This window comes from Phalangium opilio, unplaced genomic scaffold (genome assembly GCF_054372755.1).
Source record: "Phalangium opilio isolate 3A_F unplaced genomic scaffold, DU_Popi_V2 ptg000037l_1, whole genome shotgun sequence".
Classification (NCBI taxonomy): domain Eukaryota; kingdom Metazoa; phylum Arthropoda; class Arachnida; order Opiliones; family Phalangiidae; genus Phalangium; species Phalangium opilio.
The window spans coordinates 1,284,248-1,307,089 of NW_028324160.1; the positions used below are offsets into that span (position 1 = coordinate 1,284,248).

Sequence of the window (22,842 nt, forward strand, 5' to 3'; positions counted from 1 at the left end):
TGGTTTGGTTAGGTTCATGTTATGTTGAGGTTTGGTTTGGTTAGGTTCATGTTATGTTGAGGTTTGGTTTGGTTAGGTTCATGTTATGTTGAGGTTTGGTTTGGTTAGGTTCATGTTATGTTGAGGTTTGGTTTGGTTAGGTTCATGTTATGTTGAGGTTTGGTTTGGTGAGGTTCATGTTATGTTGAGGTTCGGTTTGGTTAGATTCATGTTATGTTGAGGTTTGGTTTGATTTGGTTCATGTTATGTTGAGGTTTGGTTTGATTAGGTTCATGTTATGTTGAGGTTTGGTTTGATTAGGTTCATGTTATGTTGAGGTTTGGTTTGATTAGGTTCATGTTATGTTGAGGTTTGGTTTGATTAGCTTCATGTTATGTTGAGGTTTGGTTTGGTTAGGTTCATGTTATGTTGAGGTTTGGTTTGGTTAGGTTCATTTTATGTTGAGGTTTGGTTTGGTTAGGTTCATGTTATGTTGAGGTTTGGTTTGGTTAGGTTCATGTTATGTTGAGGTTTGGTTTGGTTAGGTTCATGTTATGTTGAGGTTTGGTTTGGTTAGGTTCATGTTATGTTGAGGTTTGGTTTGGTTAGGTTCATGTTATGTTGAGGTTTGGTTTGGTTAGGTTAGGTTCATGTTATGTTGAGGTTTGGTTTGGTTAGGTTAGGTTCATGTTATGTTGAGGTTTGGTTTGGTTAGGTTAGGTTCATGTTATGTTGAGGTTTGGTTTGGTTAGGTTCATGTTATGTTGAGGTTTGGTATGGTTAGGTTCATGTTATGTTGAGGTTTGGTTTGGTTAGGTTCATGTTATGTCGAGGTTTGGTTTGGTTAGGTTCATGTTATGTTTAGGTTCGGTTTGGTTAGGTTCATGTTATGTTGAGGTTTGGTTTGGTTAGGTTCATGTTATGTTGAGGTTTGGTTTGGTTAGGTTCATGTTATGTTGAGGTTTGGTTTGGTTAGGTTCATGTTATGTTGAGGTTTGGTTTGATTAGGTTCATGTTATGTTGAGGTTTGGTTTGGTTAGGTTCATGTTATGTTGAGGATTGGTTTGGTTAGGTTCATGTTATGTTGAGGTTTGGTTTGGTTAGGTTCATGTTATGTTGAGGTTTGGTTTGGTTAGGTTCATGTTATGTTGAGGTTTGGTTTGGTTAGGTTCATGTTATGTTGAGGTTTGGTTTGGTTAGGTTCATGTTATGTTGAGGTTTGGTTTGGTTAGGTTCATGTTATGTTGAGGTTTGGTTTGGTTAGGTTCATGTTATGTTGAGGTTTGGTTTGGTTAGGTTCATGTTATGTTGAGGTTTGGTTTGGTTAGGTTAGGTTCATGTTATGTTGAGGTTTGGTTTGGTTAGGTTAGGTTCATGTTATGTTGAGGTTTGGTTTGGTTAGGTTAGGTTCATGTTATGTTGAGGTTTGGTTTGGTTAGGTTCATGTTATGTTGAGGTTTGGTTTGGTTAGGTTCATGTTATGTTGAGGTTTGGTTTGGTTAGGTTCATGTTATGTTGAGGTTTGGTTTGGTTAGGTTCATGTTATGTTGAGGTTTGGTTTGGTTAGGTTCATGTTATGTTGAGGTTTGGTTTGATTAGGTTCATGTTATGTTGAGGTTTGGTTTGGTTAGGTTCATGTTATGTTGAGGATTGGTTTGGTTAGGTTCATGTTATGTTGAGGTTTGGTTTGGTTAGGTTCATGTTATGTTGAGGTTTGGTTTGGTTAGGTTCATGTTATGTTGAGTTTGGGTTTGGTTAGGTTCATGTTATGTTGAGGTTTGGTTTGGTTAGGTTCATGTTATGTTGAGGTTTGGTTTGGTTAGGTTCATTTTATGTTGAGGTTTGGTTTGGTTAGGTTCATGTTATGTTGAGGTTTGGTTTGGTTAGGTTCATGTTATGTTGAGGTTTGGTTTGGTTAGGTTCATGTTATGTTGAGGTTTGGTTTGGTTAGGTTCATGTTATGTTGAGGTTTGGTTTGGTTAGGTTCATGTTATGTTGAGGTTTGGTTTGGTTAGGTTAGGTTCATGTTATGTTGAGGTTTGGTTTGGTTAGGTTAGGTTCATGTTATGTTGAGGTTTGGTTTGGTTAGGTTAGGTTCATGTTATGTTGAGGTTTGGTTTGGTTAGGTTCATGTTATGTTGAGGTTTGGTTTGGTTAGGTTCATGTTATGTTGAGGTTTGGTTTGGTTAGGTTCATGTTATGTCGAGGTTTGGTTTGGTTAGGTTCATGTTATGTTGAGGTTCGGTTTGGTTAGGTTCATGTTATGTTGAGGTTTGGTTTGGTTAGGTTCATGTTATGTTTAGGTTTGGTTTGGTTAGGTTCATGTTATGTTGAGGTTTGGTTTGGTTAGGTTCATGTTATGTTGAGGTTTGGTTTGATTAGGTTCATGTTATGTTGAGGTTTGGTTTGGTTAGGTTCATGTTATGTTGAGGATTGGTTTGGTTAGGTTCATGTTATGTTGAGGTTTGGTTTGGTTAGGTTCATGTTATGTTGAGGTTTGGTTTGGTTAGGTTCATGTTATGTTGAGGTTTGGTTTGGTTAGGTTAGGTTAGGTTAGGTTAGGTTAGGTTAGGTTAGGTTAGGTTAGGTTAGGTTAGGTTAGGTTAGGTTAGGTTAGGTTAGGTTAGGTTAGGTTAGGTTAGGTTAGGTTAGGTTAGGTTAGGTTAGGTTAGGTTAGGTTAGGTTAGGTTAGGTTAGGTTAGGTTAGGTTAGGTTCATGTTATGTTGAGGTTTGGTTTGATTAGCTTCATGTTATGTTGAGGTTTGGTTTGGTTAGGTTCATGTTATGTTGAGGTTTGGTTTGGTTAGGTTCATTTTATGTTGAGGTTTGGTTTGGTTAGGTTCATGTTATGTTGAGGTTTGGTTTGGTTAGGTTCATGTTATGTTGAGGTTTGGTTTGGTTAGGTTCATGTTATGTTGAGGTTTGGTTTGGTTAGGTTCATGTTATGTTGAGGTTTGGTTTGGTTAGGTTCATGTTATGTTGAGGTTTGGTTTGGTTAGGTTAGGTTCATGTTATGTTGAGGTTTGGTTTGGTTAGGTTAGGTTCATGTTATGTTGAGGTTTGGTTTGGTTAGGTTAGGTTCATGTTATGTTGAGGTTTGGTTTGGTTAGGTTCATGTTATGTTGAGGTTTGGTTTGGTTAGGTTCATGTTATGTTGAGGTTTGGTTTGGTTAGGTTCATGTTATGTCGAGGTTTGGTTTGGTTAGGTTCATGTTATGTTGAGGTTCGGTTTGGTTAGGTTCATGTTATGTTGAGGTTTGGTTTGGTTAGGTTCATGTTATGTTGAGGTTTGGTTTGGTTAGGTTCATGTTATGTTGAGGTTTGGTTTGGTTAGGTTCATGTTATGTTGAGGTTTGGTTTGATTAGGTTCATGTTATGTTGAGGTTTGGTTTGGTTAGGTTCATGTTATGTTGAGGATTGGTTTGGTTAGGTTCATGTTATGTTGAGGTTTGGTTTGGTTAGGTTCATGTTATGTTGAGGTTTGGTTTGGTTAGGTTCATGTTATGTTGAGGTTTGGTTTGGTTAGGTTCATGTTATGTTGAGGTTTGGTTTGGTTAGGTTCATGTTATGTTGAGGTTTGGTTTGGTTAGGTTCATGTTATGTTGAGGTTTGGTTTGGTTAGGTTCATGTTATGTTGAGGTTTGGTTTGGTTAGGTTCATGTTATGTTGAGGTTTGGTTTGGTTAGGTTAGGTTCATGTTATGTTGAGGTTTGGTTTGGTTAGGTTAGGTTCATGTTATGTTGAGGTTTGGTTTGGTTAGGTTAGGTTCATGTTATGTTGAGGTTTGGTTTGGTTAGGTTCATGTTATGTTGAGGTTTGGTTTGGTTAGGTTCATGTTATGTTGAGGTTTGGTTTGGTTAGGTTCATGTTATGTTGAGGTTTGGTTTGGTTAGGTTCATGTTATGTTGAGGTTTGGTTTGGTTAGGTTCATGTTATGTTGAGGTTTGGTTTGATTAGGTTCATGTTATGTTGAGGTTTGGTTTGGTTAGGTTCATGTTATGTTGAGGATTGGTTTGGTTAGGTTCATGTTATGTTGAGGTTTGGTTTGGTTAGGTTCATGTTATGTTGAGGTTTGGTTTGGTTAGGTTCATGTTATGTTGAGGTTTGGTTTGGTTAGGTTCATGTTATGTTGAGGTTTGGTTTGGTTAGGTTCATGTTATGTTGAGGTTTGGTTTGGTTAGGTTCATTTTATGTTGAGGCTTGGTTTGGTTAGGTTCATGTTATGTTGAGGTTTGGTTTGGTTAGGTTCATGTTATGTTGAGGTTTGGTTTGGTTAGGTTCATGTTATGTTGAGGTTTGGTTTGGTTAGGTTCATGTTATGTTGAGGTTTGGTTTGGTTAGGTTCATGTTATGTTGAGGTTTGGTTTGGTTAGGTTAGGTTCATGTTATGTTGAGGTTTGGTTTGGTTAGGTTAGGTTCATGTTATGTTGAGGTTTGGTTTGGTTAGGTTAGGTTCATGTTATGTTGAGGTTTGGTTTGGTTAGGTTCATGTTATGTTGAGGTTTGGTTTGGTTAGGTTCATGTTATGTTGAGGTTTGGTTTGGTTAGGTTCATGTTATGTCGAGGTTTGGTTTGGTTAGGTTCATGTTATGTTGAGGTTCGGTTTGGTTAGGTTCATGTTATGTTGAGGTTTGGTTTGGTTAGGTTCATGTTATGTTGAGGTTTGGTTTGGTTAGGTTCATGTTATGTTGAGGTTTAGTTTGGTTAGGTTCATGTTATGTTGAGGTTTGGTTTGATTAGGTTCATGTTATGTTGAGGTTTGGTTTGGTTAGGTTCATGTTATGTTGAGGATTGGTTTGGTTAGGTTCATGTTATGTTGAGGTTTGGTTTGGTTAGGTTCATGTTATGTTGAGGTTTGGTTTGGTTAGGTTCATGTTATGTTGAGGTTTGGTTTGGTTAGGTTCATGTTATGTTGAGGTTTGGTTTGGTTAGGTTCATGTTATGTTGAGGTTTGGTTTGGTTAGGTTCATGTTATGTTGAGGTTTGGTTTGGTTAGGTTCATGTTATGTTGAGGTTTGATTTGGTTAGGTTCATGTTATGTTGAGGTTTGGTTTGGTTAGGTTCATGTTATGTTGAGGTTTGGTTTGGTTAGGTTCATGTTATGTTGAGCTTTGGTTTGGTTAGGTTCATGTTATGTTGAGGTTTGGTTTGGTTAGGTTCATGTTATGTTGAGGTTTGGTTTGGTTAGGTTCATGTTATGTTGAGGTTTGGTCGAGGTTATTTTTAGTTAGGTTCGATTTTAATTAACAGATATTAATAAAAAAAATCCTTCCTTCGTATAAAAGTATAAACTAAGTGGGCAAAATCGATTCACTGAAGTAACAGATATTGAAATTTATTGATTTCACGAACCTTGTTTTGCCATATTCTATCAACTTCTTCCAAAGCTTTCTTTTGACAGTCCGGGTTGGTGGCAAAGTAGTACGTGGTCGAGGTTAAGGCCGTAGCTGTGGTGTCATAGGTGGCCAAGAAGAATAGAATTGTTTGTGCAAGAAATTCATCCATTTTCAAAGCCATTTCGAGAATGATAGGTAAATCAAATTTGAATGATACATGTTATCGAGCGGCGTTTTAATACGTTGTCTCTTGATGTCATCGATGCTATTAATACTGGAGTCCGCATGACTGTTTTTAGTCTCCTGGAGAGTGCCTTTCTTTGCTTTATCATTTTCCTCTTTTAGACTTTCCATCATAATTTGTAGAAAATCATTTCGAACCTGCATGAATTTCCTAAACATGAATTAAATTGTATTTTCTCAAGGAACAAAGGAAATGTATAACTTTATTTTAACTATTATTAGCGTTGGCCCAAAACTGTAATAGCAGCAGTTTGTAATAGGAATTGATGATTGTTAAGAAGTGAAAAAATTCAATTAATATGTGTGGAATTATAAAGCGAAGGAAGAGTTGAGATCTCATTTAAAATAGGTTAGCCATTTCAGCACTCGGTGCGAAGCTCCTGTTTCAAAAGGGTGTGTGTATATACGGCAGTCACTAAACCTGGCTATTAAAGACTACGTGTAATCTCATTAGTATAGTTACGTGTACACTGATTACACTGAGTGCTGGAAAGAAACTCTAACGAAGAACAAAACTGCCCTCGTAGAATGGTCACGACTTACACAAATCACAAAAGTTCTATAATTCATACTCTTTGGGTCGATTTGCTGAAATTTTAAAAACAAAGGTACTAGTTTACAAATACGGTTACCTCGTTGTTGGCTTGTCTTCTTTCAACAATTTCTAGAGTGATATCCTTGAAAAAGTTCATTGTGTCTGGAGAGAAGAAAGATATGCCAAGCTTGCGGGCAAATTTGGGTGCGAGCACTTTATGAAAATTAAAGAAAAAGCTTTGAATTTTACCCAAAAGATATGGGTTTACTGATCAAGTAGCTCTTACAAGGTAAAACTTGTTTCCAGTTAATTTCCGCTGAGAATACGTTCCTAGCGTGTTCTACAAATTTATTATCAGGATCATTATGAGAGTCTAATTTGGTCCCAAATGCCACGTTGGCGATAACATCCAACGTGTAACATCCATAAATGCTGAGACAAAATAGATTAATATTTTTCTTGTTTCACCAGAAAAAGTTAAGTCAATCTATCTGTCATTTTACCGTTTACAATCGACTGGTTCACCGTTTTTCGAATATTTGTCAAAGTTCTCTACGGATAACTTTGCGCAGTCGGAAACAAGAGGCATCATCTTATCAGGCAAATGAATTCCCTAAGATATAATTCCTAAAAGTATTTTTTTTCGATTTGAGGAGTACCTTTTTCAATCTCCCCGATGTAAATGCCGGAGTCATTGTGTTACGTATGTTTCTCCACTTATGGTCACCAGCAACTACCGAAACCATGTTGTCAACAAAGGGATCACTAGCATTTGAAATCTTTACATTCAAATTAGAAATTAGACCAACTATTAATTGCTTCTAGCTAAACTTAACTCACTCTTCTGGTGGAAAAGCTTGAAAAATCTTTCACTAAAATGCATTTTATCAATTCGGGATCCGCAACGTAGATAACTAGTTTGGTGCCAGCATATGTACTACAAAATTACGGTAACTTAAAAACTTTAAATGAAAGACCAATTAATGTAAATCTTACCCAAAAACCCGACCATATTTTTCATATAACTCAATGTCAGTTTCATGGAAAAGCTAGATCACAAATTATTTTTAGTAAGAGTTTAGTATTTTGTATCTATATGACAAGGGATAGATGCAATTTTAGAAGGAGGAATGGAGAACGGTTAGTATTTAATTCAGTTCGGGCCCAGTATAGAACCCCTCCCACCAACACGTAACGTAAATTTTAAATTATCTTATTGGCTCACTGAAACTATGTTTTGATGACGTTGCTGACGGGGACGGCGAAAATACGTAATTCCTTTTCACCTCTGTCACTATGACCCGTATCTTATTTTATACCCCTCAGTTCCGTGGAAGGGGGTCCGGGACTTTGACGCGCGCCCACATTACTCTGTTCTCCATTTCTGCTTCTAAAATTACATCTATCCCTGGTAAAAAATACATTTCTCAAAAACGTAACATACTAATATATTTTATTTAGTGTATATAAATCGGACTTGTGTAAGAACAACATATTTTTTATGTATTATTTTTATTCAAGTTTACATCTTATGGCGGTAAATTTGCGAAGTTGAAAAGGTATGAAAATAAATACTAAGTAGGCGAAGGTAACTAACCTTTCCGGATATGAGTCCAGCGGCGTTTCCCAAAAGCGGCACAGGTGAATCTGACGGAATAGATTTTCCGACCCAATAATGGTTCCTTTTGAAGTATATCCTAAGAATATTGTTGTGTAAAAAAATAAAATCTTCTTATTCTTTGGTATTCGTGTAGTTTTTTAAATTTCAAGTTGCCGGTAAAAGATGATTAACATTTCTATCTCACCAATAGCCTCCCAAGAACACGAAAATGAATGCTAATAACGCCCCGGTAACTTCCAATCCTCCGTAAAAACCCATGTTTGACGCCTACTAATCCGAGGTTTCTAGTAAAAACTTAACATCAATGAAGCAAAATAACTATATGACGTAATTTTTTTCCTATCATAAACTGTGTAACACAATCATCCTATCAATTATACTTCTATCAGCTACCCACTCATAAGAAAAATTTAATCTTAATGACTGAGAATGAATGTCGCAACTCTTCGTACTTCATTTGTGTTAAAGGGAATGAGATGCTTCGTTTGACGTTTGAAAAACCTCTGATTTATAAAGCAAAATGATAGAATTAATTTCTGTGAATTCAAAAAATCAAGCTTTTAATTCTCCGATTTCTGGTTATCTGGCAATATGCATTTGAAAATGCTTCATTCTAGAGGGCCGGTAGGCCCTTCTAGATAAGAACCCACACCCTCCCGTAATGTTAAAGAAATTATTCACAGATTTTAGGCTTAGCGTCCCATAGAAAAAGCATGGGATTTTTGGTGGTCCACTCCATCGAATAACTCAGAAACTGCTGCGAAGTTAAGGTTAGGAACACTTTTGAATTATCAAGCAACTATGGAATGTTGAACTTCTGAAGTTTGATTAAGAACAATTGAGTCTAAGTATTTTATTTTAATTAATTTATAAATCATGGTAAAACCGTTACATATATTACACTGTTTGCATAGCATTTTGTTCAACCTCCAACGGGTTTGTGGCGCATAGGGTAACGCATCTGCCTACGGAGCAGAAGATTGCAGGTTCGAGTCCTGGCGAGCTCGGAGTTTATTTTTACAGATCTTTTATACATCATAAAAGAAATAATCCTATGAATACAATGTTTGGATAATTGTTTTTGTTACGAAGTACTGGCATGTGGCGTAATGGATAACGCGTTTGCTTTCGAGACAAAACATTGCAGGTTCGAGTCTTGGAAAGCTCGTTGTTTATTTTTGATGAAGATTTTTAGTATATAGAAGGAAAAATTCTTAAATAACAAACTTTCAATGAAATGTGCGCGTGCTGGCGCATGGTTTAGAAATAACTTTTTTTAAAACCTATACAAAAAGGTTAACTGAACTTTACACTGAGATATGTGCCTTTGCTAGACTATTGCTTTAAAGTTTTGTTGTGAAAAAAGTGTTCCTTCTTGGTTGCGAAACCTTGGGTCTAACTCTGAAAATTATTTTCACGTCGTAATGTTAAGCTCCGTAGAGATTAACATTAAGAGTTAGGATTGAGTAAATATAGAAAATCCCTGACGCGGTTTTCTAAATTATGGGTCATTTAAAAATTTTATTGGACAAAGTTCCGTGTGCTGTTTTTATTTCTGGCCCAGGTCAGGATAGGTGAAACTATCTCAGGGCCGTAAAATCAGCACAGGACACTAGACATTGTCCAATAAATAAATTTAAATGTTCCATAACTTTTATTTAAAACTAAAGGGGTCACGGTTGACCAGTAAATTTTTCCGAAGTTCAAGTTTTGATGGCTTGACCATTGGTAAAAAAACGCGCGTGAACATTCGTCGCTCTATAGGATGTGTAACTCCCTATACTAAAAGGTAGACAAGTAGATACTAGCGCCACCTGGCTACCAGCGCTGGAAAGCATCGCAAAAATAAAATGTACTGAACACAAGAAAAAAAACCGCGCTACGGTCCATAGCGGCAACTCCATAGACCTTGGCTACGGTCGAGTTTTTCCTAGAAGGAAAACGGTGGGTTTTCTTTTCTTATGTCCAGTACATTTTATTTTTCATGCGAGGCTTTCCAGCGCTGGTAACCAGGCGGCAGAAGTATCGACTTGTTTGAAAACTCCCTCCTACCAATTGTGTATAAATTTACCCCTCCCCTACCAAAGTATTTAAACTTTTCCATAAAATAATGAGAGCCACTCGGTGTGATCCAATATGCTCACGAACATCTTACTGAAACATCGAATTAATGACGTTTGACAAGCATATAATTATTTTTAAAACAGATTAATACAAATTAAGGCTGAAGGAACAGATATTATATAAAAAAGACTTGGTTTGCCCAAGCCTTAAAAACAAAACGATAAGAGTTTTTCCAGTTGACTGAAGCGTGGATATTATTTTTTCTATTGAATTTTAAAAACCAACCGTATTTTACTACTCTTTAGAATTTATTTCAATCACCTGATTTTACTGCTTATGGATTAGTTTCCAATAAATTAATTGAAATAAAAAATTACTTATCTCAGATTTTTCAACAACAATTCCAATTTCCTGAAACATTTTATCGTGCAATTATTATTTTGAGGGATATCGTGTAAATTTAATCAAATTGACACTTTCTTTTTGAATTTCCGAGAATTTTCCTTTCAAAAGGTTTTAAACACATCAAGTTTTCATAATGTTGTCAACTAAACAGCAACTCAACCAACACTTCTAAAATCTTCCCCACAAGTACTGATATACACAGTTCACTAATTGTGACTGTGCTTGAAGAACAAACGAACCCCTTTATCAAATATAAGAAAGGTAATAACAGCCCCCTTTTGTATTCGAAAAAACCGATTATAATATATTATTAATGAAAGTATTATTTGAAAATTAAAGTAAGTTATCCCTTGAAAAGGAAAAATTTCATGATAAAATGTTTCAGGAAAATGGAATTGTTGTTGAAAAATCTGAGATAAGTAATTTTTTATTTCAATTAATTTATTGGAAACTAATCCATTAGCAGTAAAATCAGGTGATTGAAATAAATTCCAAAGAGTAGTAAAATACGGTTTGTTTTTAAAATTCAATAGAAAAAATAATATCCACGCTTCAGTCAACTGGAAAAACTCTTATCGTTTTGTTTTTAAGGCTTGGGCAAACCAAGTCTTTTTTATATAATATGAAATGATTTGAAATCCACTTTTTATGAAAGGCTAAAACGTTTCCCGTAGACTGACGTCACAGATATATTGTTCACGTGAGATGGTGTTCGCGTCGGAAGCTCGAGAGGCGTAAAGGATTCCCGCGCCTTTTTCCTCACGTAATAGTGATGTCATCAAACGGGCGAACAAGCTCGACAAGACAAAATGATTGAAGTATCGAAACTGAGTTTTCGTGATTTTTCAATGGATTTATAAGTAGAAACTTTGGTTCAATTATATTAAAAACTTGATATTTTGAAAGTAGAGACTTGAAAGTGTAACATAATACCACTTTCGAGGTAAAATATGATTTGAAATTGTAAATTCGTATTCCCTTTAATATCTACAATGTATAAACAAAGTATATCATTGGAAAAAGGCGCTTTTATCAATTCGATAGACGTGTAATTAATTTGAACAAACTTCATTTGATTTTTATCGCTAGAGACGTCGAGACGTCTCCCATAAACTATGGAGAATCAGTTCATATTGTACCTTCCATAGAACGCCCTTAGAGATGTTTCAAATTATTTCTAAATCATATAAAATCATACCTTTAGAACCATGTACGTGGAAATAGCTAGCTATTGAATTGACCTCATTGAAATTTCAAATAGGCTAATAACTACAAGACTTTTTATTATTATAAAGAAATATTATATTATATTATACATAAGTGGGCAATTATGTAAAAATATGTGCAGCACGCCGTTAGATTTGAGCATTGAAAATAAATCAAAGTGCTAAATTTAACTCAAAATGTTAATGTGAGGAAAACTTCATCAATTTCTTCGTTTCACGTGGAAAATTACATCTTTTGGTTGTAGAACACCTGTATTTCGGAGTTCTATTGGTATCTGTAACGAAAGATCGAATTTTAACGAAATTTATTTATGAATATTATTTATTGACTAACTTTGGTTTTCGCGGATGGAAAGAATTCGAAGTGTTTCAAGACGTGTAGTAAACATAATTTCACTTCCATCAGAGCCAATCTCATGGCTATGCAATTCCTGGGTCCCGCCCCGAATGGGACATATGTGTACGAGTTAGCGATAGTAGCTTTTCCTTCATCTAAAAATCTATCGTTAATAAATTTGGAAAGGATCTGGGATTAATTTAAAACTGTGGAATGATCCACGTTCTTTAGTTTTGCTCTCTTTACAATGATTTTACCTTTCTGGCATAAACCTTTCGGGCTCTGGGAAAAATTCTGGATCATGATGTATGGCGTATACTGGAACCTCAACAATCATTCCGGGTGGGATGGTCACTCCAGTGTTTCCAAGTTGGTATTCTTTGACGCAAGTTCGCTCAAGCCTTTATAAACATTAAAATTAGCATAAATTTCGAAATATCGGCGTGCACCGTGGTTCATGTACCTTGTTCCTGGGGGAACAAGTCTTAGTGCTTCGTCAATAGCTGCCCCGATGTATTTAGCTTCGGAAAAAGCTTCAAAATCGATAGCGGTCTGAAGAATTTGTTCAACATTAAATTACTAAAGTTTGGTTAGGTTCACGTTAGGTTTCATTAGGTTCAATTTGAATTATATTCTTAATCTTTATTATATTTAATTTTATACGGAGCAGGACAATTTGGTCTCGCCGAATTGGTCTCGCCATTTTGGTCTCGCCGATTTGGTCGCGGGACTAATTGGTCTCACCGATTTGGTCTCGGTACTATTTGGTCTCGGGACTATTTGGTCTCGGTACTATTTGGTCTCGGGACTATTTGGTCTTGGGACTATTTGGTATCGTGATTATTTGGTCTCGGGACTATTTGGTATCGTGATTGTTTGGTCTCGGGACAATTTGGTATCGTAATTATTTGGTCTCGGGACTATTTGGTATCGTGATTATTTGGTCTCGGGACTATTTGGTATCGTGATTATTTGGTCTCGGGACTATTTGGTATCGTGATTATTTGGTCTCGGGACGGTTTAGTCTCGTGATTATTTGGTTACCTAATTAGTTGCCTCCTTTTCCAAAGCAATGGTCCCAATAATTCGTCGCCTCCTTTTCCAAAGCAATGGTCCCAATAATTCGTCGCCACCTTTTCCAAAATATTCTCCTATTAATTAGTTACCACATTTTCCTAAATATTCTCCATTAATTAGTTACCACATTTTCCTAAATATTCTCCTATTAATTAGCTGCCACCTTTTCCAAAATATTCTGCTATTAATTAGCTGCCACCTTTTCCAAAACATTCTCCTACTAATTAGCTTCTACCTTTTCCAAAACACTCTCCTACTAATTAGCTGCCACCTTTTCCAAAATATTCTCCTAATAGTTAGCTGCCACCTTTTCCAAAATATTCTCCAATTAATTAGCTGCCACCTTTTCCAAAATATTGTGCTATTAATTAGCTGCCACCTTATCCTAAATATTCTCCAATTAATTAGCTGCCACCTTTTCCAAAATATTCTCCTATTAATTAGCTGCCACCTTTTCCAAAACATTCTCCTACTAATTAGCTACCACCTTTTCCAAAACATTCTCCAACTAATTAGCTGCCACCTTTTCCAAAATATTCTCCAATTAATTAGCTGCCACCTTTTCCAAAATATTCTGCTATTAACTAGCTGCCACCTTTTCCAAAATATTCTGCTATTAACTAGCTGCCAACCTTTCCAAAATATTCTCCAATTAATTAGCTACCACCTTTTCCAAAATATTCTCCTATTAATTATCTGCCACCTTTTCCAAAACATTCTCCTACTATTTAGCTACCACCTTTTCCAAAACATTCTCCAACTAATTAGCTGCCACCTTTTCCAAAATATTCTCCAATTAATTAGCTGCCACCTTTTCCAAAATATTCTCCTATTAACTAGCTGCCAACTTTTCCAAAATATTCTCCTATTAATTAGCTGCCACCTTTTCCTAAATATTCTCCTATTAATTAGCTGCCACCTTTTCCAAAATATTCTGCTATTAACTAGCTGTCAACTTTTCCAAAATATTCTCCAATTAATTAGCTACCACCTTTTCCAAAATATTCTCCTATTAATTATCTGACACCGTTTCCAATATATTTCTATTATTGCTAATAAATTGTTCGTGGTAAGAGGCGGGCTTTTAATACTCATATAAATAATCTTCTTACCCCCAAACAATGTTGGGTTGGGTTAGGTCCCGAGACCCAATTGTCCCGAGACCCATTTGTCCCGAGACCCATTTGTCCCGAGACCCATTTGTCCCGAGACCCATTTGTCCCGAGACCCAATTGTCCCGAGACCCAATTGTCCCGAGACCCAATTGTCCCGAGACCCAATTGTCCCGAGATCCAATTGTCCCGAGACCCAATTGTCCCGAGACCCAATTGTCCCGAGACCCATTTGTCCCGAGACCCAATTGTCCCGAGACCCATTTGTCCCGAGACCCATTTGTCCCGAGACCCAATTGTCCCGAGACCCAATTGTCCCGAGACCCAATTGTCCCGAGACCCATTTGTCCCGAGACCCATTAGTCCCGAGACCCAATTGTCCCGAGACCCATTTGTCGCGTACCGAATTTTATATAATTAACCAAAAGAAACGATTTCCAGGTGGTTTTAAACGAGCGAGCTAATGCTTTTACATATTAAGACTGAAGAACCAGATATTAATGATAAATTGTCTTTATGAACAAACGACAAAGCCATGGAAAATGTAAAAATAAGTGGACAAAATCGATTTGCTGAAGTAACGGGTATTAAACTTTTCAGTTTCAAATACATCATTTTTCGTTTTTTCACGATATCTCCATTACCAATATTATTTTCACTCGACTTTTGTTGTCAATTTTTCTTCGAGGAAAAAATAGTGTTCTTAAGTTATTTTTGAAGGGATAGTAATTTCTTTCAACTAATAACAGATTTTGATCGTTTTAAATACTTGGATTTAAATTTTGTTATTTAAAAGAAGACATATACCTATCATTTTTAATTTTTATAAGGGATTATAAATAGTATACTTGACCAACCTTTCGCAATTAGATATTAATTAAATTTTATCAAGTAGGCCTATATTTTTAGAAAATGGTATTGGGAAAACAAGAATTTTTTTAAATTAATACTCTACAATCATGCCTTTAAAACTGATGCTTCAGCGAATCGATTTTGTCCATCCATCTTTTACTTCTCTATAGCAGTTTTTATAAACACCATTTTAATCTTCTATGCGTTAGATCTCACTGCCTAGATAACTACGGGCTACAAAACCACACTGAACGAACCTTGTTTTGCCATATTCTATCAACTTCTTCCAAGGCTTTCTTTTGACAGTCCGGGTTGGTGGCAAAGTAGTAAGTGGTCGAGGTTAAGGCTGTAGCTGTGGTGTCATAAGCGGCCAAGAAGAATAGAACTGTTTGTGCAATAAACTCATCCATGGTCAGAGCTATTTCGAGAATGGTAAGTAAATTAAATTTGAATTGAAAGTATCATGGAGTTGCGCTTTAATACGTTGTCTCTTGATATCATCGATGCTATTAATACTGGGGTCTGCATTGCCCTTTTTAGTCTCATTCTTTGCAGTATCATTGTCCTCTTTTAGACTTTCCATCATAATTTGTAGAAAATCATTTCGAACCTGCGTGAATTTACTGAACGTTAATTGAATTGTTAGATTCTCAAAGATAAAATTAAATCTATGTTCTTCTAATTTTACTGCAAACGCTATTAGCTTTGGACCAAAACTGCAATAGCCGCAATTTATTGTAGCAGAAGGGAATAAGAGAGAAGGGACACACTTTATATCTCCATAATGCTTTACACTCGTAACAACAGTCTTACTAACCTCAAATCAACTACCCTTCACTGATTGGCTATCTAACTTCTGTCTTAGCTGTGACGTCAGATAAGAAGGTGACGTCTCGGTTGACGTATAAAAAGTAGTTTTGTTTACAACTTTACATTGAAGGAGATAAAAATGGCCGAATTTCATGTTGATAAACGAAATCAAGCTGTGTAATTAATTTAGATGCACGGGAATTGAGAACACACCAAAATCAGATAATTTGAAGGTAATAAATAGATGAAAACTAATTATTCTGAATTAATATTAAAAAATAAAAATTAGTTTCAATAAAATACATACTTGAGGTTATAATTACACAAGAACGAAACATCGATAGCCCTAAGCCTTTGGAGAATGAAAATCTAGCAGACAAATAGGCCGCCTGATACCGCGAAGAACTTAAAGAACTATATTTGCAGTAAAAGCTGTGTACTTGCGCAAAGTTTTCGCGGTTTTCTTGAGGTTGTTTGGACTCTCGTTACCAAAGCAGGCTCTAATGTCGGGAAGCCCTCAGATGAGCGGTTCCCGTATGAGCGGATTCCATAATAGCGGTCCTCATATCAGCAGTTCCCTAAATAGCGGTTTCCCGAAATGGCAGTTTACCCGTTACAACAGTTACCGATGCAGCGGTTCTCGCAAACGCGGCGTACCATTACAGCGGTTCTCGTAAACGCGGAGTACCATTACAGCAGTTCTCTAAAGAGCAGAAAAACCGAAATGCGAAAAACGACTGTTGTTTGTTATGGTGTACGCTGTGTTATATGAACTTAAATAGAACTAGGTCAGATATGGTTAGCTTCAAGTTGATTATTTGAACCCCCAATAGTGTTAGGTTAGGTTTGGTTAGGTTAGGTTAGGTTAGGTTAGGTTAGGTCAGGTTAGGTCAGGTTAGGTTTGGTTTGGTTTGGTTTGGTTGGGTAAGGTTAGGTTAGGTTTGGTTAGGTCAGGTCAGGTTAGGTTTGGTTAGGTCAGGTCAGGTTAGGTTAGGTTTGGTTTGGTTAGGTTAAAGTTGATTATTACAATTAAATAGTATTAGGTTAGGTCAGGTTAGGTTAGGTCAGGTTAGGTTAGGTTAGGTTAGGTTAGGTCAGGTTAGGTTATGTTGGGTTCGGTTCGGTTGGGTTTTTTAGGTTTTGTTTGATTGGTTAGACTTAGGTTAGTAATTTTTGGAAATGGTGTAACAATGTTACGCCTTTTCCAAAATCTTGTTGTTTATCTTCATTCACTTCCCAAAAAATAATATGCCTTTTCCAAAAAATTACTGTTTACAATTATCTACTTCCGAAATAAAATAAGCTTTCTTGAAATATTTTCTATCCGTGTATTAGAATTGTAAACTGATACAGCCTGAAGAATAGTGCAATATTTAAGTGTACTTTAAAAACACGATCCGTTAGTAGGTCACATTACTGACTAAATGATCACAGAAAAAGGTAGTTTTCGAAAACAACGAATATAACTGTATTGTTAAGAAATACTCGAAACTGAAGACAAACACTGCTATTTCCCAAAATAGCAGCCGCTATTTCTAAAACAGCGGCCGCTATTTCTAAAACAGCAGCCGCGATTTCTAAAACAGCAGTTTTGAACAACTCCGCTGTTTTTTTGGAATCGCGGCTGCTATTTCGAGAACTGCTCTACCAGGAACTGCTCATACGAGGTACACCCCTAATGTCTCCCTTCTCTCTTATTCCCTTCTGATTGTAGGAATTGATAATCGTTAAGAGGTGAAAACATGTCAATGAAAATGTTTTCCATTTTAAAGCGCCGGAAGAGTGGGGCTCTCATTTCAAAAATATCAGCCATTTCAGCACTCGGTGTCGAGTTCCTTTCTGAGGGGTTAATCACTCTCGGATTACCAGTAGGCCTACAACTTTTACGGTCGGTTACTAGTAATCATTCTAGCGCTGTCTAGGGTATGGCTTTTGAAGCTTTCATGTAATCTCATTAGTACAGTCATGATACAATCAAAGCTACGGCGTGTACATAGATTACGTGTAATCTCATTAGTACAGTCATGATACAATCAAAGCTACGGCGTGTACATAGATTACGTGTAATCTCATTAGTACAGTCATGATACGGTCAAAGCTACAGTGTGTACAAAGATTACGCGTAATCTCATTAGTACAGTCATGATACAATCAAAGCTACGGCGTGTACATAGATTACGTGTAATCTCATTAGTATAGTCATGATACGGTCAAAGCTACAGTGTGTACAAAGTTTACGTGTAATCTCATTAGTACAGCCATGATACGGCCAAAGCGATAGCGTGCACACCGATTACACTATGTGCTGGGAAAGGAACTCTAACCAAGAACCCTACAGACCTGTTATTTTCGCAACTTACAAAAATCACAAACGTTCTATAATTTATACTCTTAGGATAGATTTGCTGAAATTTTAAAAAGGAAGGTACTAGTTTACAATTACCTCGTTGTTGGCTTGTCTTCTTTTGACAATTTCTAGTGTGGTATCTTTGAAGAAGTTCATTGTATCCATCGGGAAGAATGACATGCCAAGCTTGCGGGCAAATTTAGGAGCCAACACTTCATGAAAACGAAAAAAAAAAATTCAATTTTACCCATAAGATATGGGTTTACTGATGAAGAAGATCTTACAAGGTAAAATTAGTTTCCAGCTAAGTTCAGCGCCGAACACTTTCTTAGCGTGGCCCACGAATTTATTGTCAGGATCATTTTATAATGAGTCTAATTTTGTCCCAAATGCGACGTTGGCGATAACATCCAATGTGTAACATCCATAAATCCTGAGACAAAATAAGTAAATATTATTCTCGTGGCACCAGAAAAACGCTGTCTGTCATGGGTTATTTTCATTGGGAAGCCTTCATATGAGCAGTTCCCTTCTGAGCGGATTTCATAATAGCGGTCTTCATAACAACAGTTCTCTAAATAGCGGTTCCCGAAATGGTAGTTTACCCATTACAGCAATTACCGATACAGCGGTTCTCGTAAACGCGGCGTACCGTTACAGCAGTTCTCTAAAGAGCGGAAAAACAGAAATGCCAAAAACTATAGTTGTTTATCACGGTGTAAGCTGGCTCAGCTGGGTTGTATGAACTCGAAAAGAACTAGGTCAGATAAGGATAATTTGGTTAGGTTAAAGTTGATTATTTCAACTAAATAGTATTAGGCCAGGTTAGGTTAGGTTTTTTTTCGATTGGTTAGACTTAGGTTAGTAATATTTTGGAATTGGTGTAACAATCTTACGCCTTTTCCAAAAAATTACTGTTTACAGTTACCTACTTCTGAAATAAAATAACCTTTCTCGAATTATAATATGCCTTTTCCATAAAATTACTGTTTACAATTATCCACTTCCGAAATATAATAACCTTTCTCGAATTATAATATGCCTTTTCCAAAAAATTACTGTTTACAATTATCTACTTCCGAAATAAAATAACCTTTCTCGAATTATAATATGCCTTTTCCAAAAAAAATACTGTTTACAATTATCTACTTCCGAAATAAAATAACCTTTCCCGAATTATTTTTCTATCCTGGTATGAGAATTGTAAACTGATACAGCCTGAAGAACAGTACAATAATTAAGTGTACTTCAAAAACTCGATCCGTTGGTAGGTCATATTCCTGATAAAATGATCACGGAAAAGGTAGTATTTGAAACCAACGAATACAACTGTATTGTTAAGACAAGCTCGAAATTCAAGACAAACACTGCTATTTCCCAAAATAGCAGCCGCTATTTTAAAACAGCAGCAGCTATTTCTAAAACAGCAGTTTTGAAAAACTCCGCTGTTTTTTTGGAATCGCGGTTGCTATTTCGAGAACTGCTCTACAGGGAACTGCTCATATGAGGTACACCCATTTTCATTTTACCGTTTACAATCGACTGGTTCACCGTTTTTCGAATATTTGTCAAAGTTCTCTACGGATAACTTTGCGCAGTCGGAAACAAGAGGCATCATCTTATCAGACAAATGAATTCCGTGAGATATAATTCCTAGTATTTTTTTTCGATTTGAGGAGTACCTTCTTTAATCTCCCCGATGTAAATGCCGGAGTCATCGTGTTACGTATGTTTCTCCATTTATGATCACCAGCAACTATCGAAACCATGTTGTCAACAAATGGATCACCAGCATTAAAAACCTTTTTATTCAATTGAAAAATTAGACCAACTAATGTCTGCTTCTTGTTAAACTTAACTCACCCTTCTGGTGGAAAAGCTTGAAAAATCTTTCACTAATATAGATTTCAACAATTCTGGATCAGCAATGTAGATAACTGGGTTGACGCCAGCATATGTGCTATAAAATTACGGTAATGAAATACCAATTAATGTAAATCTTACCCAAAAACCCGACCATATTTTTCATATAGCTCTTTGTCAGTTTCATGGAAAAGCTAAATCATAAATTATTTTTAATAAGATTTATTTTGTCTCCACATGACAACTATTTGGACATTGGACCATCAAAGAATTTCCCTTAAAAATTTGTTTATCCCATTTCTAAAATTGTTTAAAATGGGATCAAGTTGATCAAGCCCTATCTGATAACAATTTTTATTAAATGTTATATCATCTCACTAAAATCCCTTTTACACCTGAAATTGATAAGTGGATTCTGATACTATGTATGAGAATAAAAATTATTTTTGCTCCGTTTTGGATCCAGATAAGACCTTTCTATTATGAAATTATTTCATTTAACATAACATAGAAATCTTAAAGGGAGAGTCAACAGAAAAATCAAGTGTTTTTTATCGATTCTTCTACTAATTATAAGTGAAAACATCCAGGAAATAACTTCGAACGATTTTAAAATTCAAATTAGGTTGAAGGGAATTTTGTAAACAGGAAGGCAGGGGGTTATGCGTTTGGTCGGAAGTGCTTATTTCAAATTTTCCATAAAATCACAACGTAATGCAAATTTTAAAATCATTCGGAGATATTTCCTGAATGTTTCACTAGGCAGACTGGTCTTATAATTAGTAAAATAAACGATTAAAATTGCTTGATTTTCCTTCTCACCCTCCCTTTAACTTATCTAACTTTAAGCGATAGCTCATAATTAATCTCGTCATCCATTAGGTTTTTATAAACGGAATTGCCATATTTAACCTTCAAAAGTTGATTCTGATGTTGGAATACCCATCCAAATATTATAAATGTGAAAATAACCCGGTCTGTCTGTATGTCTGTCACGTTTTCATGGCGAAAACGCTGATTTACTTCAATCCTGTAGAAGAACATTGGCTACTTTGTTTCTACCCACATCGTATGATGTACATCTACGAAGAGGGTATTAGATTGCACTGCCCTGTTGGCGTACTGTCAGAGCAGTGGCAGTATAAAATTTTTCGTTCGTCATTGAAGGGATAGTGAATGGGCGAGGATTGTGGTGAGGTAATCTTTTTCGTTCGTGTATTTTAAAATGATAGGGATTATAATAGTGAGTTTAAGCATTGCATTTAATTGTACTAGTATGGTTAATTGTGTTAATTTGAGAGGGAGGATTATGGTATTGACTTAATTTAAATGGGAGGTTTCCCACTCCATTTAAAATTTCTGTCAGCCGTCGACAATAAGAATTTCATGCTTTCAATCCCGCTCCTCTTTTTCAACATTCAAAGAAATCGAGGGGAATATTAAGAGCAAAAGCAAGTATACACTGACGTTATTTTTAGAAGGGTCTTAAGGCAGTGTTTACTACGATCCCAGAAGTTACGTGTATTTCTCCGGAACTAGAGACTAATTTTAAAAGCGTAAGAAACTACATATTAGCTTCTGTCCCCGGGATATTAAAATTAAAATATAAATAAATTTATTGAAGTAAGGATTACAGGTAACCATATATGTACCGCTTTAACCCTTTTGGTATACCGCTTTAGCGCTAAAGATTTGTAGCTCGTTACTGGCACTTGGTTCATTTAAGTAAATATACTATGTAACAAATCTGTTATAAAACGCAAATTAAAAAATTAGGATTTCTCAAACAATATTACATTTTTGCATAAAATTCAGATGATGGTCCTTCGGGAAACCACTCTAATATGAAAATAAATACCCAGTAGGTTCTGCATAATTAAACGTAACTAGCCTTTCCGGTTAAAAGTCCAACAGCGTTTCCTAAAAGTGGTACAGGAGAATCTGAAGGTATGGATTTTCCAACCCAATAGTGGTTCCTTTTGAAGTATATCCTGAGAATATCGTTATGAAAAAATTAAAATCTCCTTAACTCATTGCAAAATTAAAATTGTTTACGGTATTTTCAACAAAAATGAAAATAGTAATTATGTAGCTTACCAATAGCCTCCCAAAAACACGCAAATGAATGCTATTAACGCCCCGGTTACTTCTAATCCTTCGTAAAAACCCATTTTGACAACCAATACCAATCCACAGTGTCAAGTGAAATCTAAACTCCAATTGAGGGCAATAAGTCACAATTTTTCCTTATCATTTACTCTCATTCCTCTATCTACCCTTATAGCTAGTAATATCACTTTCAATGTCGCGACTCTTCGTTTTGTGTCGGTGTCAACGTTCTTCATAAACTTTAGAATTATTTCACATTTACGCCCTCTAATGACGTAATAAACTACTCGTAAATCAAAGAAAATTGAGGTATATTGGCATTAGATTAACGCATGCCAAATTGATGAATAACAAAAGATATTTTATTGTGATTAAGATATATTGTGTATTGCATAACAATTTATAACCTGGGATAGATTTAATTTTAGAAGTAGGAATGGAGAACAGAGTCTGGGCGCGGCGTCAAAGTCCCGGACCCCCTTCCACGGGACGGAGGGGTATGAAAGAAGAGGCAGGTCATAGCGACAGAGGTAAAAAGGAATTGCGTATTTTTCTCCTCCCCCTTCAGCAATGTCACCAAAACGTGGTTTAAGTGGGCAAATAAGATAATTTAAACTTATCGTTACGTGTTCGAGGGAGGGGCTCTATACTGCGCTATGAGTCGGACTGAAGTATATGCTAACTGTTCTCCATTCCTACTTCTAAAATCAAATCTATCCCTGAAATAACGGATGAAATTCTGAGAACTGGGAGATAATCAGATTTTATATGTGTGTGTAGTGTGCTGATATTATTATACATAAAGTAAATTGCTGATTATAAATCTGATAAATTCAAGCAGGGTTCGAGTTCAATAACCTACTGGTTTTACACCCTATCCCTAAAATCGTCAATTTCGATTAAATTAAATAGCAAAATGATTTTT

At 36.0% G+C, this 22,842-nt stretch overlaps 1 protein-coding gene and 1 pseudogene across 2 annotated transcripts; both read right to left on the reverse strand.

Moving 5' to 3' along the window:
- Nucleotides 1-5,290: 5,290 nt before the first annotated feature.
- Nucleotides 5,291-7,973, reverse strand: LOC149682870 (cytochrome P450 3A5-like). Its single transcript, XM_089871183.1, has 10 exons — nt 7,900-7,973; nt 7,692-7,791; nt 7,091-7,143; nt 6,935-7,031; nt 6,754-6,873; nt 6,598-6,707; nt 6,381-6,526; nt 6,192-6,307; nt 5,559-5,697; nt 5,291-5,427 (listed from the first exon to the last, which is right to left on the reverse strand). Exons 1-10 carry the CDS (start codon nt 7,971-7,973, stop codon nt 5,291-5,293), a joined length of 1,092 nt encoding a protein of 363 aa, XP_089727309.1.
- A 3,475-nt stretch (nt 7,974-11,448) lies between these two features.
- On the reverse strand, nt 11,449-22,435 carry LOC149682871 (cytochrome P450 3A5-like; annotated as a pseudogene). Its single transcript, XR_016384150.1, has 14 exons — nt 21,906-22,435; nt 21,700-21,799; nt 19,950-20,002; nt 19,809-19,905; nt 19,628-19,747; nt 19,475-19,563; nt 18,230-18,378; nt 18,042-18,157; nt 15,272-15,398; nt 15,046-15,206; nt 12,211-12,299; nt 12,005-12,148; nt 11,745-11,910; nt 11,449-11,685 (listed from the first exon to the last, which is right to left on the reverse strand). The product of XR_016384150.1 is annotated as a cytochrome P450 3A5-like (transcript).
- Nucleotides 22,436-22,842: the final 407 nt, after the last annotated feature.